We start from the raw sequence: 18,469 nt of genomic DNA on the forward strand, positions 1-18,469 counted from the left end.
ACAATAAAGTTTATTCTACATTGCATTTGTCCATTTCCATAAAACCTTATGATTGGTAATTTAGGAAACATATAACAGATGTAATATCCAATATGTTTGTTTTATTTAAGCAAATAGGTGTTGCTGTTGTTAGTATGAGAACATTTATTTTCTTTCTCATCTTTCGTTCTTCATTATATCATTAATACTGTAGTTTACAATTTTCGATTCCTGCTAGTTGTCCATCAATCTTTTTTAAAATTAAAATACTGTGGATTCTGGAAATCTGAAACAAAAAATAATAAATGCTAGAAATACACAGCAGTTATAAATGAACAGAGTTGATGTTCAGTTTGAAGAAAAATCATCAATGTGAAATGCTAATTCTGTTTCTGTCTTCGAAAATGCTGCCAGACCTACTGAGCATCTCAGCTTTTGCAGTTTTTATCATCAAAACCTAACCTTTTTATCCTGTTCAGTTACATCTGTGAACATTGCTTCCACTACTTGGTGTCTCTTCCCTTTAAGTATTTTAATTATTAATTTCTTCCCCCACTTTATTATGCACTTTGGAACATTTTATTACATCAATTAATTCAAATTATTGTTGCCTCCTACGCTTGTTGTTCTTTCCACATTGCCTTGTCTGATTGATTGAAAAGAATTGTCGGTATCGAAGGGTTACTGTGTATGTCCTGAAAAGAAGTAAATGGATCATTCAAAATGTTATGAAACAAAGAAATGAATTGTTGAATAAATTGGAGCTCTTGTTAAAATTCCCTTGGAAGTGTATATACTTGTACAGTAAAAGAATGTTGACTCCATGCTAAAACTTTTATTTTTGTTAATTTTAAGTTAAATCAATTCTTTGCACATTTTGTTTGCCAAACCTATGTGAATGTAACTGTAAAATTATGTATAGCTTAAGGCATGTACTGTACTGAAAGCTATGCTCCTGTGCAATAAGTGATTCATTTTCCCCTTGCCTATATCCCTCACACCTTGCTGCCACCACCCTCAGCTAAACTGGATGAACTTTCAAGAGTGGTTTATTTAAGAGTCTGGCTAAGAACTCAAACAAAGAAAATGATGACCATGCCTGAGCTCCAGCTGATTATCAAATTTAAAGCTTCAGTTCTCTAGCCAAGTTTCCAAGCTAATGAGTCTTAAGAATGCAAATATATTGGGTGGACTGTCGAACAAATGTTTTCTGGTTGTTCTGCCTTATATCATATTGTATCACTTTCATTGGGTGCAGAAATATCTGAAATGCATCCAAAACACAATATACATTCTATATGCCCCACTTTAATTTAGCTTATTCCTTCTACAAAATCAATTGTTTATTTTCATTTCAATAATAGAATAAATTAAAGATTTTCTTGTGGTTTTACATTTCCACTTGTACATTTAACTTCAGTTCTAGGTTTTTCTAAAAACTTGTGTTTTGAGCACACTTAAATAGCTATGATTTTCTATTTTCTAAGGTTATGGGTGAGTCATAGGAAATAGAACACTTGCATGAAATTTTCCTAAAGACTTGCATTGGAAAATAAAACTGATCTGTGTTGCTGCTAGTTTCAAATTAACTTAAACTGAAACTGAGTTACTGCTGATCAATGTTTACTAGCATAATCTCCATGGTTGTAACCATTATATAAAATTTTAGTAATTGTGAAATTGTTAAAGAGAGATCCTGGGAAGGTCAATAAATCAAAAAGCTTAATTATGCCATACTTTGATCTTAAAAGCTAGTTGACTTTATGAAGAAGGGATGACTGGAAGTAGTAAAAGGGAAAGAACTACATAGTTGCTGATAATATGATGAAGGAACAAAAAGGTAATGATTTCTGTATATAAAGTTTTTAAAAATTCAAAACAAGTCTATAATAGGATGCATCATCAAGAGAACAAAATATCAACTAGTTCACAGGTCATTTATATATAATTCCTCTTCATTGAAAGACTATGCAGACATTTTTGAAAAAAAGTTTTAAAGTATTGATGTCACCTTTATCCATTATATTAAAAGAAAAAAAATCCCATGTCCTAAAAGTGCATGTTTGATTAGATTGATGGATTGGAGAAGACTGCATGTGGAGTTGATTGCAACAGCTCATTAGAGTAGAAAAGTTTAAATAGTTGTAAAGGGATAATAGTTATATATCAATAAAATGGAAATTATCAGGGAGTCTATTTTACAATGGGAGACAAATAGGAACAAATCAAACAGTGAATGGTGGATACCTTCTTTTATATTTATTATGAGATCAGGAAATGGATTGTGATGGTGCACAGGTCTTAAAAAATAAGTAAGATGTGATTTCAGAGTTTACCAAACTGGTAGCATATGGATCATCTAATATAGGTTCCAGTGGACAATTTATAGGTAGAAACCATTTAATTCTCTGAATTCCTAAATTAAAACATGTAACAGAAGTAGCTGAGTTATGTATGTGTTTATTTTCTGTTTTTGAAATCTTAGGAGTGTTGTTGCACAAGGAAAGTCTTAGTGAATACAAAATCAAATCCATACGCTTACTTTTGTTATGATATATCTACATTGTTAAGAATCTCTTCTGCATTGTTGCAAATTCAATCAACATTGAAGAAATTATGTAAATTTATCACAAGGTAGGCAGATTTCTTCAATTACAGAAAGCAAATTGAAATAAATTTCAAAAACATCAATATTTTTAACAATCTACATGTCTAATGGTGGTCAAGGCTTGTGGCAAATTTACCAGCATTTTTTCTTCAGCATTTCATACCCAAGTTGTCCCAAGTATGGCAGACACACTCGTAATTTGTTACTGCTCAAGTTAAGACGAGGATAAGTGTCCATATTTCTCAGTCAAATCTATATAATTTATTTTCTGCAGGTGTGGACACTCACCTGTGTATCGATCTCGTGAAATGGCAGCTCGTGCATTAGTTCCTTTTGTTGCAGTGGATCAAATACTTCCTATGGCAATGTCTTTGATGGAAAGCTTACCTGCTGCCACAGATCCACGCATACGACAGAACCACATCCATGGGATACTGCTGCAGGTAGAGTCTACACATTAAATCATAGGAGCTTGAAAGTGGCTTTCATTTGTTGGTTAAATGAATAAGTGGGCTTTGATAACAAAAAAAAGTTGTTTGTCTTTTAGTTTTTAACTACAATTCAGGGGTATTTAAAGGCTGTCCTCAAGCTGTAACCTACACAACACGCTAGCCCCATTTTGCAAGTGGCGTGTAAACTCTGTTTTATCCTTCCTGGAATATACAAAACACAAGCCTGTCTTTTGATTCATGTCCCCAGTGTGGACTATAATCCACAGGAGGGGTTTACACAGCAGTCTTTCAGCAGTCAGCAATTATATTATCAGCCAGGCTTGGGCTTGTTTCCTTTGTTGAAAATAAGCATGACCATATCCAAAAATTCAATATGTCTGTAAGACATTCAGAATTCTGATCCATAGTCCTGGCAATATTCATCTAAATGAAAAAGTAGAGATATTTTGAGTACTCACAAGCTTCAAAAAGGTTACCATCTGAATAGCACCACATAAAGGGTAATAGAAGTAAATTCTATCTTGGTTTTCAGCAGAAAATAGCTAACAACTCCTGAAGGAAAAATATTTCCAGGTATAAGGAGAATGGTCCTAGCTGAATTACTTTTGAAGAGAGCAGACATGGGCTTAATGAGTTGACCGTCTGTTTTTGTGCTGTCACCATTTAAAATTTCTATAAAATGATTGTAAGTAAGTCAGAGTTCTTGCCTGTGAATGACAATGTTTGTTTTTCTGACACCAAGAATGTTCCTTGCAACACTCTCAAGTTATTGTAGTCTCATCTGTCATGATTCTAATGAGTTTAGCTAGCTCGATCTCATAGAAAAGAGTTCCCTGACTGGGGCTGTGAAACTTGTCCAATCAGAAAGCCCTGGCTAACCGATATAAACAGATTGGCCCTTTAGCCCAGTTAGTCCACACCGACCCTCTGAAGAGTAACCCACTCAGACCCATTTCCCACTGACCAATGCACCTAACACTATGGTTAATTTAGCATCACCAATTCACCTGTGGGAGGAAACCGGAGCACACAGAGGAAACCCATGCAGACAAGGATAGAATGTGCAAACTCCACATAATCGCCCAAGCTTGGAATCAAACCTAGGTCCCTGGCACCATGAGACTGCATTGCTAACCACTGAGCCACTGTGCCACCACAGATAAGGATTTCTAGAAGTATGTCACAATTAATACTCCTAAGGGCTAGTATGAATATACAGGACTTCCATTTGGGGTATCATCGTCCTATTCAATTTTTCAGCAGATGATAGAAAGCATTTTACAAGGGTATTTCAGGCCTCCATTACTAGATGAGATTCTCATAAAAAGTAAAACTACTAAGGAACACGTATAATCCCAAGACATTTTTCCAAGGTGGGCATACGCTAAGAAGGGAAAAGTGTGTGTTCCAAGCTTTACAGAGTTGGCAAGACCATATTACACATCTTGGAAGAACAAAAGAGGATGATCAAACATGCCATGACTCCCACATCTGTCCAGGAGCTTAAGAAATTTCTTGGGCTGGTAAATTATTATTGGAAGTTCATGTAACCTGGCCTCCATCCTGACACCTTTGTATCAACTCCTTAAAATGGGTCAGCCTTGGAAATGATCACAAGACAAGCCTGAGCTTTCAGTAAAGTAAAAAATCAGCTATCATCATGTAAGATGTTGGCACATTATGATCCTAAGAAATGGTATTGACATGTGAAGCCTCCCATTTGGCATTGAGGTGTTATTAGCTCATTGATGACCTAAGGGAGAGAAATGCCCAACATTGTGTGCAACTAGGACTTTGGATAATGCAGAACATGAATACATTCAGACAGCAAAAGAAGAATTGGCGGTCAAATTTGGAGTCAGGATGTTCCACCAATACCTTTTTAGACTGCTTAAAGAGGTGAAGGCAGTGCTAACGGTAGCTTTGCACCACATTCAGTGGTGGGCTGTAATACTAAGTGCTTAAAATTACAAGTTATGACACTCATGAGTAATGATTGCGGATGCATTGAGCCACCTCCCATTAGCAGATACACTATCAGTGGAATTTCCAGTGGAAAAGTCGGTAAAGATATTTACATTTTTGGATATGCTTCTTGTCACAGCTGATAATGTTCGACTTTGGTTGTAGAAAGATCAAGTCCTTTCTAAACTAAAGCAACTGATGGTGATAGGGAAAACTAAAGAGGCATCACAACTCAAATTGAAACCCAATAGGACCCTGAGAGACCAGCTTGTGGTAGAGGATGGCATATTGTTATGGGAAGCAAGGGTAATTGTCCTGAGCAAAGGATGCAGCGAAATTCTGGCTGAACTCCTCCAGGGACATCCAGGGATCTTGGATGTTGATGAGAGTTTATGTCTGGTGGGGCAATGCCCAGACTACCGACAAGGACAAAAAACAGCTTCAAACAAAGTTTGGTGTAAGAATCATGGAAATGGCCCCGCATGGATAAGGGGTGTGGTTGTTGCGAGGTCAGAGCCAATGATGTATAAAGTTTGAATAAGCGCCATGGTTCTGAACAACTCTCACATTTGTAAAACATGCTCGACCACTCGGAACAATTCAAAAGGAACTTGTGGGTTCACCCTCTCCATTGAGCATTGATGAGTCCTTGGAATCAGGATGTAACTGCCTCAACCCTTTGCCACCAGTAGAAGAGAGTGAAATTCTTCTGAGGTGCTCCTGGCGCAAGAGGTGAACTATTGTGCATCACTTGACCCAGTGCTCAAATGCACCAGGAGCTTCTCCAATAAAAGGACCGGTTTGTGTCCTTGGACTCCAAAGGGGAAGGAAGAAGTGATTGTAACCTTGTCAGCCTGCTCGACATCATCACTGTTAACCTGGTCCAATCAGGGAGCTATAGCTGACAGATAAAATGGTGTGTGTCAGAGATACTGCCACTCTGAAAGCTGATTCTGAGGCAGTGCTAAAGTCTAGGATTGTTCATGAGTAAATAAAGGGTTACTTATTGAGAACTGGAGTTATTTCATCATCAAAATTGAATTCTGCAAATCACAGTGGAGTGCCTCTAACTGGTGAAAGGTGCTGCAATGAATAACTAATGACATCATGTGGCTTTATTCAGTCTTATAACCAAACTGCTTCATTTAATGGTATAAAGTTGAGTTATACTGAGATAAGTGTAAGATGAGGTATGACTGAAGTAATTCTTGCAGCTGCGTGGTATTTTAATCTGTCAGTAAATTCTCATTCAAAGTTGTACTTGCAATCCTGAAAAGTGGGAAAAAAAAACTATGCACTTCATAATGAAACAACTGCAGTTAAGTTCTGTAGGACTTAATTAGACGGTCTCCACCTGAACCGATCAGGTATCAATGTTCTAGCAAAGAGGATAAATAGGGTGATCAGTAGGACTTTAAACTTCTGAGTTGGGGGGAAGGGAAAGTGAAAGCGACGGGGAGTTTGGAGTTAAATGGAAAGATAAGCAGCAGGATAGCATATGTGCAGGCGGATTTAAACTTGAGGCAGACTGGGAATGCAGCAAAAAGGAAGGATAACTTAGGACATCTTATGACTTCCAATATCTCTAATGATAAAGTTAGCATTAAGGCACTTTACCTGAATGCTCGTAGTATTTGTAACAAAGCAGATGACCTAATGGCACAGATCATTGTGATTTATTATAATGTGGTAGGCATCACAGAGAGGTGGTTGCGGGGGGTGGGGGGAGGGAGAAGGACTGGCAGTTAAACATTCAAGGATTTTCAACTTATTGAAAAGACAGGGAGGTGGGCAGAGGGGGGCGGGGTTGCCTTGTTAGTTAAGAACAAAGTTAAATCTGTGGCACTGAATGACATAGCGTCGGATGATGTGGAGTCTATGTGGGTGGAATTGAGGAACCACAAAGGCAAAAATACCATAATGGGAATTATGTACACACCTCCTAACAGTGGTCAGGACCAGGGGTGCGCAACATGTACTGGGAAATAGAGAAGGCATGTCAAAAAGGCAAGGTCATGGGGGACTTCAATATGCAGGTAGACTACGTAAATAATGTTGCCAGTGGATCCAAAGAAAGGGAATTCATGGAATGCTTACAGGATGGCTTTTTGGAGCAGCTTGTCATGGAGCCCATAAGGGAGCAGGATATTCTGGACCTAGTGCAATGTAATGAACCAAACTTTATTAAAAAAATCTTAAAGTAAGGGAACACTTAGGAAGCAGCAATCATAATATGGTAGAGTTCAGTTTGCAGTTTAAAAGAGAGAAGGCAAAATCGGATGTAATGGTGTTACAGTTAAATAAAGGTAATTATGAGGGCATGAGAGAGGCACTGACGAAATTCGACTGGAAGCAGAGCCTAGCGGGGAAGACAGTAAAGCAAAAATGGCAGGAGTTTGTGGGGATAATTGAGGACACTATACAGAGGTTCATCCCCAAGAAAAGAAAGATTATCCAGGGAGGGATTAGACAGCCATGTCTGACAAAGGAAGTCAGGAAATGTATTAAAGAGAAAGAGAGATCCTATAAAGTGGCCAAGAGCAGTGGGAAATCAGAAGATTGGGAAGGCTACAAAAACAAACAGAGGATAACAAAGAGCGAAACAAGGAAGGAGAGGATCAAATATGAAGGTAGGTTAGCCAGTAATATTAGAAATGATAGTAAAAGTTTCTTTCAATACATAAGAAACAAACAACAGGCAAAAGTAGACATTGAACCACTTCAAACTGATGCTGGAAGCCTAGTGATGGGAGATAAGGAAATAGCAAGGGAACTTAACAAGTACTTTGCATCAGTCTTCACAGTGGAAGACGTGAGTAATATCCCAACAATTAAAGGGAGTCAGGGGGCTGAGTTGAGTATGGTTGCCATTACAAAAGAGAGAGTGCTAGAAAAGGTAAAAGGTCTTAAAATTGATAAACCTCCTGGCCCCAATGGGATACATCCCAGAGTTCTGATGGAGGTGGCTGAGGAAATAGCGGAGGCGTTGGTTGAGATCTTTCAAAAGTCACTGGAGACAGGGAAAGTCCCAGATGATTGGAAGATTGCTGTTGTAACCCCCTTGTTCATGAAAGGATCAAGACAAAAGATGGAAAATTATAGGCCTATTAGCCTAACCTCGGTTGTTGGTAAAATTCTAGAATCCATCATTAAGGATGAGGTTTCTAAATTCTTGGAAGAGCAGGGTCGGATTAGAACAAGTCAGCATGCATTTAGTAAGGGGAGGTCGTGCCTGATAAACCTGTTGGAATTCTTTGAAGAGGTGACAAGTAGGTTAGACCAGGGAAACCCAGTGGATGTGGTCTATCTAGACTTCCAAAAGGCCTTTGATAAGGTGCCACATGGGAGGCTGCTGAGCAAGGTGAGGGCCCATGGTATTCAAGGTGAGCTACTGGTATGGATTGAGGATTGGCTGTCTGACACAAGGCAGAGAGTTGGGATAAAAGATTCTTTTTCGGAATGGCAACTGGTGACCAGCAGTGTCCCGCAGTGTTCAGTGTTGGGGCTGCAGTTGTTCACGTTATATATTAATGATCTGGATGAAGGAACTGGTGGGGGCATTCTAACGAAGTTTGCCGATGATGCGAAGTTAGGTGGACAGGCAGGTAGTACTGAGGATGTGGAGAGGCTGCAGAAGGATCTAGACAGTTTGGGAGAGTGGTCCAGGAAATGGCTGATGGAATTCAGTGTGAGCAAATGTGAGGTCTTGCACTATGGAAACAAGAATACAAGCATGGACTACTTTCTAAACAGTGAGAAAATTCATAAAGCCAAAGTACAAAGGGATCTGGGAGTGCTAGTCGAGGATTCTCTAAAGGTAAACATGCAGGTTGAGTCCGTGATTAAGAAAGCGAATGCAATGTTGTCATTTATCTCAAGAGGGTTGGAATATTAAAGCACCGTTGTGCTACTGAGACTTTATAAAGCTCTGGTTAGGCCCCATTTGGAGTACTGTGCCCAGTTTTGGTCCCCACACCTCAGGAAGGACATACTGGCACTGGAGCGTGTCCAGCAGAGATTCACACTGATGATCCCCGGAATAGTAGGTCTAACATACGAGGAACGGCTGAGGATCCTGGGATTGTATTCATTGCAGTTTAGAAGATTAAGGGGAGATCTATTAGAAACTTACAAGATAATACATGGCTTGGAAAGGGTGGACGCTAGAAAATCGTTTCCATTAGGCGAGGAGACTAGGACCCGTGGACACAGCCTTAGAATTAGAGGGGGTCAATTCAGAACAGAAATGCAGAGACATTTCTTCAGCCAGAGAGTGATGGGCCTGTGGAATTCATTGCCGCGGAATGCAATGGAGGCCGGGACGCTAAATGTCTTCAAGGCAGAGATTGATAAATTCTTGATGTCAAAAGGAATTAAGGGCTACGGGGAGAATGCTGGTAAGTGGAGTTGAAATGCCCATCAGCCATGATTGAATGGCGGAGTGGACTCGATGGGCCGAATGGCTTTACTTCCACTCCTATGTCTTATGGTCTTAAAATAAAATTTAAAGGACTGTACCCTTTTAGATTAGATTCCCTACAGTGCCTTCGGCCCAATAAGTTCACACCAACCCTCCGAAGAGCAACCCACCTAGACCAATTCCCCTACACCTAACACTATGGGCAATTTAGCATGACCATTTCACTTAACCTGCACATCTTTGTGTAATGTGGGAGGAAACCAGAGCACATGGAGGAAACCCATACAGACGCTGGGAGAATATGCAAACTCCACATAGACAGTTGTCCGAGACAGGAATTGAACCTGGGCCCCGGCGCTGTTAGGCAACAGTGCTAACCACTGAGCCACAGTGCTGTCCTTCCAGCTCAGTGAGCAAACCTACATCCAGAACCTCAACCTGTGGTACAAATCTTCTCAAAACTCAGTAGTTTAATTAGGAGTATGTCGTTACATGTGATAGGATTTTAAATTTGAAGAAGTAACTACATTCAAATATAGGGAATAGTACAGAAAAAAGTAACAACTTCGGTTGAAAATGGCTAGAATAACTTGTATTCTTCTGATTTACAAAGAACAATTGTACAGTCGGTAGTGTGGTCTAATACCTTTAACTTTTGCCAAGAGGTGCCAAATGATTATTTTTGGATAAATAAAACTTTAGTAACCGATGTCGATTGTTGATTGTGGTTTTATTTAGAAACATTAAGGATCCTATGGTTTGGAAGATTTCAGTTTTGTTTATCAGCTGGGAGAACAGTACTATTGCAGCCCATGACTTCTCTGCAACTACCATTAGTGCTGTTGCACTTAAGAACAACAGGATCGATTTAAAATGTTTGTGGATATTCCCCAAAGATTAAAGAGTGCATCCCTGATGACACAAATGAAATAAATACCACATATTCTAAGGCAATGATCCATTCTAAAAATCCACCTCAATTTTATTGAAACGTGACCACTGTACTGACTATACCATAAATCTCCAGTTAATCCTCAAGTCATGAAATCAATTTGAGGCATATGCAGTTGGCAAAATGTTTTGTGTTCTTGCACAGAAACATAATAAAGTGAAGTTTCTGTATGATATTGCAAATTGGGGTGTTGAGGAAATTAATACCCCTCTGCCTTGTCATTGGTTTGGTCAAAGTAAGTGGTGAGTATTTGATAGATGGACCTTGCTGCTGATTTATGTGAAAATTGAAGAGTTGAGAGCTTCAGTGTTCCTCAGTTATCTTCGTTCTAGAGCGTCTGTTATATTTTAAGTTAGTTTAAGCATTTTCAGGTGAATTATTTATGCTTCCTGACTTTGTACAAGTGTTTATTGAACATATCTTTCTGCTTGGTAGAGACTTCCATAAGGTAGCTCTTAATATATAAATTATGCAGTAGTAATTAACCTAAATTTGTCTTTTAAATGGCTAAATCTCTTCAAGCATATTCTACTCAAAATAAAGGTTTTTTTTTAACCTACTAGGCCATGAATGCAAGGAAGCTAATGCACTAAAGATATTAATTATATGGAAGATAATTGATATGTGTAGTTTTACTGAGGCCCAATACTTTTCTGTAGTCTTCTCCTCTATTGCTGGCATATATATTCATGGGCATTGATGATCCACTGTCCCTTCCAATTATCCCTTCTTCATACGTTGACAGATTATATTACTGTGTCAGACAATGCAACCAGACCGTGTTACTACCCTGGAAGTATATTTTCTTCATTCTAAGATAATCCCTTCTTTCACGCTTCCTCTTTATCACTATTAGAGAGTATAGATGCCTTTACTTTCTCCAAATTCTGATTCATTACATGTTCTCCTTGCCAACCTCTCTGCCTCCACTTTGTGCTTTTTAAAAAAAGGCTAGGATTTTATTGTTGACAATGGCTGGTATTGTGCTTATAGCTGCCACAGCAATTCTGCAATAGATTCTCTCTTCAACCATACCGATTTTTAAAAATCCTCAGTCAGACGTGTAGAATTTAAGCCAGGATGTATAAATTGGAATATTTCATTCATTGTAAAAAATATATAAATCCAAATAAAATGAAGGAAAGAAATAGGAGATTAGGAGAGTAGGTTTAAAATCAATCAAGAAAAAGTAGGGGAAAAAAATTAAATACTTCTGAATCTTCAAAAATAATTTAGTTCTGGAAGATTGACGCGCTACATGTATAAAAATAAACTTTCAGGGATAGAATGGTTGTGCATTAGAAATCAAAACTAACCATATTGTTTGTTTAAAAAAATCACTTTTACTGGATTGTTGCAATCCTAACTAGTGGCTAAATATTGCAATTCCTTGTCCTTCATGTATTTTAATGTTTAATCTACTAGGAAAGTACTGTTACAATACAGCTGTTGGAGGATCATGGAAAATCCCACAGCATTTTACTGATTGCCATGCTTAGTGAGTATATTTGGACAATGGAATGTATTGTTTAATTTCACACTGATACGTCCAGGTGTGACAACCCAGATGTAATTTTGGAGCAGTGTACTGTTGCTTTTCTGCCACTGCTTCACAAGCCACAATATTAAAAGTGAACACTTTTCCATTACTAGGATAACCAATTAAATGTTTTTATGTCAGATTTTGAATAAAAAGAGCTCTCGATATTAACCAGACTTCTTAATAAGTACCATTTCTGATTCATTAACAAAATAAGACTTATTCAATAAAGAGTGACTATTTAGTTAAAATATACAGTGAGTACAATAGAAGTGCAAATGCTTATTGCTGTTACAATCCCCAAATACACAGATTCTTCAGGAAAAGAAAAATAAAAGCAGATTGTCCTCTGCAGAGATTGACAGCCACACTTTGGCCAATAGTTTATTTTGGAAGGCAAAAAGATAAAACGTAGAATTTTCTGGAGTCTGTTACTCTGATGTTTTGGTGTGCGTGGTCAAGTCAGCAAACATACCTAATTGTCTCTCCGGTCTTACAGATACAGCTCAGGAAGTACAATCGTGGATGTTCTTTGAATCAGTCTTTCAAAAGAACAAATAAATTTTAGATGCAGAGATTATCTTTTTCAAAAATGGAAAGGATCAGCTGAGCTAGCCTTCCTCCAACATGGCTTATCCTCCACCTGAACCAGATAAAATAAGAACCTTTCCAAAGCCTATCCCTGTTGAAGGGTCCACAGCAAAGCATGCAGTTATTACCTATGATGTCATTTCTGAGAAGTCCAATTTAAAAAAATATTCTAATGCCCAAGTGACCTTTCAATATCCTGTCTTAAAGAAAATACTCGAGATAAATTCATATAACTGAAATTATTTTTTTACGCAATTCTTTAAAACTTAAGGTCTCCAAATAGTATCAATGTAAAGCGTATTTGTTACATGGCAAATTGACTTTATGGAACCTTTTGCATCAGTTTAACATGGGTACAAAACTGGCCATGCTGAGGTTGAATTAATCACCATGCCAAATTTCCACTTATTGTGCCATTTGGCAGACTTTTGTTGCGGCTCCTACAATACTACAACAGCAACCTTTTCAAAAAAAGAGTGAGATTTGTATTTATATAGTGCTTTTCACAACTACCAGATATCTCAAAGTGCATCACAGCCAATGCAATACTTTTGAAATGTATTCACTGTTGTAATGCAGGAAACATGACAGATTACAGTATTTGTGTCCAAACCTGCACAAACTTCAATGTAACTATCATCAGATAATCTATGACATTTTTTAGGAGATAAATATAGTTTTTAATTTTAATTTACTAATAAATTTATACTATACACAAATCAGAGTACTTTGCAGAATAATTTTCAGTGAATACTAAATTAGATTTTCACAGGTGGTAAAGCAGAACCTCTGATCTAAAAAAAAATCAGAGGTCTGTTTTCAGTCATCTTAATAAACCTACATCAGCATACCACTTCTAATATAGCTTTATTTTTTAATCCAATTCTTTTATAAAAGTTATTTCAAAAACACTGTTCAGTTGCATTGGATCATTGCAGATTTTTGATTGGGTGATATGCAAATAAATTTGTCTAAACTTAAAAGCAGAAAATTTCACTTTGCGAAGCCAGGACAGTTTTGAGTGTATCTTGTACTCTAATCACAGATTATACCTGATGCGGAGACTCTTGGTTCTTGGATTTCCCTCTTTGTTCCCGACCCCACTCTCAACTAAAATTTCGCAAGGTTAGAAAATCTCTGCTGTTTGGCAGAATTCTAATGTTTTAAAAAGAACATTTTGCCATTTGAATTTTTTTCTTGTTCTCCATCTGGCTTGAGCAAGCTGGCACTACGTTGCTGTTTGTTGAGGTTTCCAACAATCTGACTGGGAGTAAAATATTGTCATATTGTCACCAGACCATAGGGCTGTGCTCTCTTTAGAAAGAGATGACTGGTGGTGATTTAACTTGAGGATCACCATGTCTCATGCAAGGGGGGAGGTTGAGAGAGTCCTTCATTGTAACCTCAACCAATGTGGGAATTAAGCTCATGCTGTTGACATCACTCTGCATTACAAACCAGCTGTCCACCCAACTGAGCTTACCCCACCCCCAACTGGGAGTAACACTGGCCAGGCCAACCTGTGGCTACCATTCCCCCATACATCATGTAGGGTGTCTTAGTTATAGTTGCCTTTGGTACCAGAGCTGCTGCTGTCAGACAAAAGTAAGAGTAGGCCAAGTGTGGACAGTAGGGATTAGCAAGAGTGAGAGACACTGTGGGAAAGGAGAGTGCTGCACAGGTGCCAAATGAGTCCCAGTCAAGTAGCCTGCCAGAGAGAGCAGAAACCTAATTGTACTTGGAAAATTAAATGCAAATAAAGGTTTCATTTCCCCCCCCCCCCATCAAAAAAGAAGAATCTTGTTCTGTGGAAGCCCTATTTGGGTTTTCTGTCATGGTGAAAGATTAGATTCCCTACAGTATGGAAACAGGCCCTATGGCCCAACAAGTCCACACAGATTCTCCAAGAGATCCCACCCAGACACATTCCCCTACCCTGAAATGTCACGTTTGTAAAGGTTGCAAGGAAGCTTCAAAGGAGGAGCTTAAAGGGAGAAACGTACTGCAAACTGAATTGTAATCTCCTGCAAGTTAGCTCAGCTGTGATTATGATGGGACAAAAGACGTGGTCCACTGTCATGTTTTGTAGCTTCCACTCTCAAAAACACGCAAGATTAGGGGTTAGAAAGCAATTCAACCCTGGTTTGTATATGCTTGTAGAAGAAGGTGCGCCAGTGAGTTGAGCTACTCACATACTGTATCCTGAGTGCTAGTATGTCGTGAAGGTCGCAGTTGAAAAATAATCCACTGATCACTTCTGCATTGCACCCTCTTGCTCTTAATGCTAGAAACCAGGAAACAAGATAAAAGTATTTTAATTAACCTGTAAAGCCAAGAATTCTGAAATTGATTGTTCAACTATTGATATTCCATTACCTGCTATTCACAAACGGCCCATAGAGACTGATCCATATATCTTTAACCTTTTTTTGGGACTGGATTTTTTTTTTCTATCTGTGTATTTATGGTGCATCAAAGAACAAAGAAAATTTACAACCCAGGAACAGGCCCTCCAAGCCTGAGCTGAAATTTAGCATCAATTAAGCACAGTGAGCCTAATGCATCCTGGCACTTGGTCACCAATAAACTCACTCTTCTCAACAAAGTCTGGTTAAATATCTTCCTTTTACAAAGTAATTCATTTGTCTTGGAGAAATGCATCCAAAGAGAGGAGATCCTTCATAAGTTAAACTTGTTAAGCTGACTCAGGGCTAGGTTTTATCTAACTAGTCATAGCCAGAACTTCTCATAAGAGTCATAGAATTGTACAGCATGAAAACAGACCCTTTGGTCCAACTTGTCCATGCCAATGAGATATCCTAAATTAATCGAGTCCCATTTGCCAGCACTTGGCTCACATCCCTTTAAACCCTTCCTATTCATATACCCATCCAGTTACCTTTTAAATGTTTTAATTGTACCAGCTTCACCACTTCCTCTGGCAGCTCATTCCATACACACACCACCCTCTGTGTGAAATCCATTTGCAACCTTGGTATCATTTGATTCAAGAGGAGTTCACTATCTTATTTGCACCACCCCCTCAACTTGTCCTTGTTTCACCTCCTTGTCATCATTTAACTTCACCTCTGTCTCAGCTTATCTGCACTCACCCTCTCACACATCTTTGTTAACTCTGGATTCAACTATTCCAGCACAATCCTGCTCTAGATTGCCACGTTCTACCCTCCACAGTGCGGTCTTCTAGTGAGTACCATTCCCCTATCGTTCTTGTGCCTGCTAAATCTGCATTCGTTTCTGGTGAAGCAACATCATGATTTGAAAACTCAGTTATTTTCATATTCCAAATTCCTCCAAGGCCCTATCTAGTTAAACACCTCCAACTGCACAACATGCCTCCTGTGTGTTTTCAGTTATATTTGCTTCACCATCAATGGTGAATGCCTTCAGTTAGCAAGTCCCTAACTTTTGGAATTCTCTTGCTACAACTCTGTAGTGTCTTTGTAGTTTCAGCATGTATGTAGTAAATTAAATTGGGAGCTTACCCTGTCTTGAATGGAAGAAAAAAGTGGTGTTTGTGCTGATCTGCACAGGGGATTGATGTTAAAACATAGAAAGGGTTAGCTGGCTTTCACATGACAACCCTCCCCCAACTCAAGCACAAGATGGGCTTCCGCCAATCCAAATTAAACAGGGTGATCGCGCCATATTAAGTAACAACACATGATTAAAATCAACATACACACACTCCTTTGTTTGGAAAGAGGCCTTCGAACTTGTGAAGTTTGCATGATGGAACCATTTTATCTTCTGCTTTAAATCAGCAACGAGCAATTTTGTGGATGAGGGTTCTCCAGAAAGCCATCACACTATCTGTAAATCATCCAAATAGCCAGGTTGTTAAACTCCAATCTCTTGAAAGTGGAAGATCCTAATAGAGAGAAGGATCTTCCCTCCCCAGCCCAAACCTTCATGGCGCACTGAGAATCTTTCAGTTTACTAGACCTTTATTTCAACTTTAAAACATCAACATTATCTAAAAAAAAGTAAGACAGATATTATTAAACTATTCTAGTATATTAATTTCGTACGTACTGAATCTTTGTGTATGTGTGAAACATGAGTGAGATGTGATTTCTTAAAAATCCAGGTTGATTATAATAATTAATCTCTATTTTAGAACTTACAAAAAGCTTGCTGATTAAATTATTTAATTGGAAATTCATTCAGGATAAGAAAACTCTAATCTCGCATCCAAATATTCTCATCATGGGAGTAAATGCAACACGTATCTTTTTTCTGTTTGTGACAGGTGCAAAATTGTGAATGAAATCTCTTCAGTGAAACAAATTAAAACTGAAGCAATGAAATTATCTTAAGGTTGAAAAGTAAAATTACAAAGTGGAATAAGGAGTCAAGCATACATATGGGCGTAGGTTCAAAACTGAAATACTGTATTTTGCATTCTAAAATCTGCAAAACATTAAGTGGAAGTCTTAACATTGACAAAACTGCTATTCCATAAATATAAAATTATTTATTTGAGCCATAAGGTTTTCACTATTAATTATGAATTTTAAGATGTGACTTTTTCAAGGACTTTTACAATGAGACTAATGATGTGAAAAGGCAAATTCCCATCAGTTTAGTGATTTCTAATTGTTTCCAGTCCGAGGACACTTCAGCGTATCCTTTGTGGAAGTGTAGAATCATTGATAGAAAATATTTGTACCTTTAGTAATATATTTGTAATCTCGAAATGTTGCTGTTAACATTCGCAAGTTTATCCCTAATAGTGACACCAATGAAACTACCATAAAATTTGGGCTAACTAGCATGAAAAAAGAGTAATCATGGCTGACATCAGCCTTGTATGTTCCAGGGATATGAAAAGTCTTGTGTAAAAGCTGTTTATTTTCTTCTGTCACAGACAAAGGGGGAAATGATGAATTTAAATTGTGATTGATTTTCCCCTCTTAAGCTTGAGATAGCGAGGTAATGTTTGATTTACACCTTTACCTTTTTACACTGCCACCACCACTCTTTAGTCGGGTTAGTGGAAGGGTGGTTACCAAAACCTTGGTTTTCCGATTCTAATTTCAGAATCACAGAATTGCTGTTGTGCCTGCCCTGGTTCTATTACCTATTGCTAATCTCCTTTTTCTTCATTTTCCTGTACACTCATTCTTTCCAAATAAGCATCCAGAGATCTCTTGAATGCATCAATTGATCCTGCCTCCTCCATATGACAGGCAGTATGTTTCGTACCCTAAATACTTGATGATATGTGATTTTTTTTTCTCACATCACCTTGAATCTGTGCTCGCTTGTTTTTTTTGCTGTTACAAGCAAGAATGGCTTCTCCCTATCTACTTGAGCCAGCATGCACATGATCTTGACAATGCCTCTCAAATCATCTCTCAGTAGCCTTCTCTCCAAGGAGAACTGGCCTAACTTCTTCAATTTATCCTCATAGCTGAAGTTTTGCATTCCTGGAATTATTCATGTAAATTTCTCTACACTGTCTCAAAATCATTCACAACTGTACACAATATTTGAGCTGAGTCTAACAAATGACATGTACAAGTTCAACATCACCTCCCAGCTCTTGTACTCCAAACTGCGACTAATAAAACCGAGAGTACTATATTGTATATTAACTGCTCTTGTCCACTTGTCCTGCCACATTCAATAATTGGTGCACATACACAACCAGGTCCCTCTGCTCCAGCACCCTCTTTCGAATTATACACTGTTTTATATTGTCTTTTAATGTTCCTTCTGACCAAAGAGCATTACCTTACACCTCTGTATTGAAACTCATCTGCCACCCATCTGCTCCCTCCATCAACTTCTCAATGTCCTTTTGGAGTTCCACACTGTCCTCACAGTTTACAGTTCTTCCACGCAGTGTCATCAGACTGATAGCATAATCCTTTCAGATGAAATAAAAGAAAAGATCTGTCAAAACATGCAATTCATGAGAAAATTGATTTGCTAT

At 38.2% G+C, this 18,469-nt stretch overlaps 1 protein-coding gene across 4 annotated transcripts in view; it reads left to right on the forward strand.

Annotated features, from left to right (window-relative positions):
• Positions 1-18,469, forward strand: part of thada (THADA armadillo repeat containing) — a 367,664-nt gene that overhangs the window by 181,454 nt on the left and 167,741 nt on the right. For all 4 annotated transcript variants that reach the window (XM_060831397.1, XM_060831398.1, XM_060831401.1 and 1 more), the window contains exon 28: positions 2,862-3,030. In XM_060831397.1, coding sequence (XP_060687380.1) covers positions 2,862-3,030 — 169 coding nt within the window. The remainder of the gene's footprint in view (positions 1-2,861; positions 3,031-18,469) is intronic.

This window comes from Hemiscyllium ocellatum, chromosome 10, assembly GCF_020745735.1.
Source record: "Hemiscyllium ocellatum isolate sHemOce1 chromosome 10, sHemOce1.pat.X.cur, whole genome shotgun sequence".
NCBI lineage: Eukaryota > Metazoa > Chordata > Chondrichthyes > Orectolobiformes > Hemiscylliidae > Hemiscyllium > Hemiscyllium ocellatum.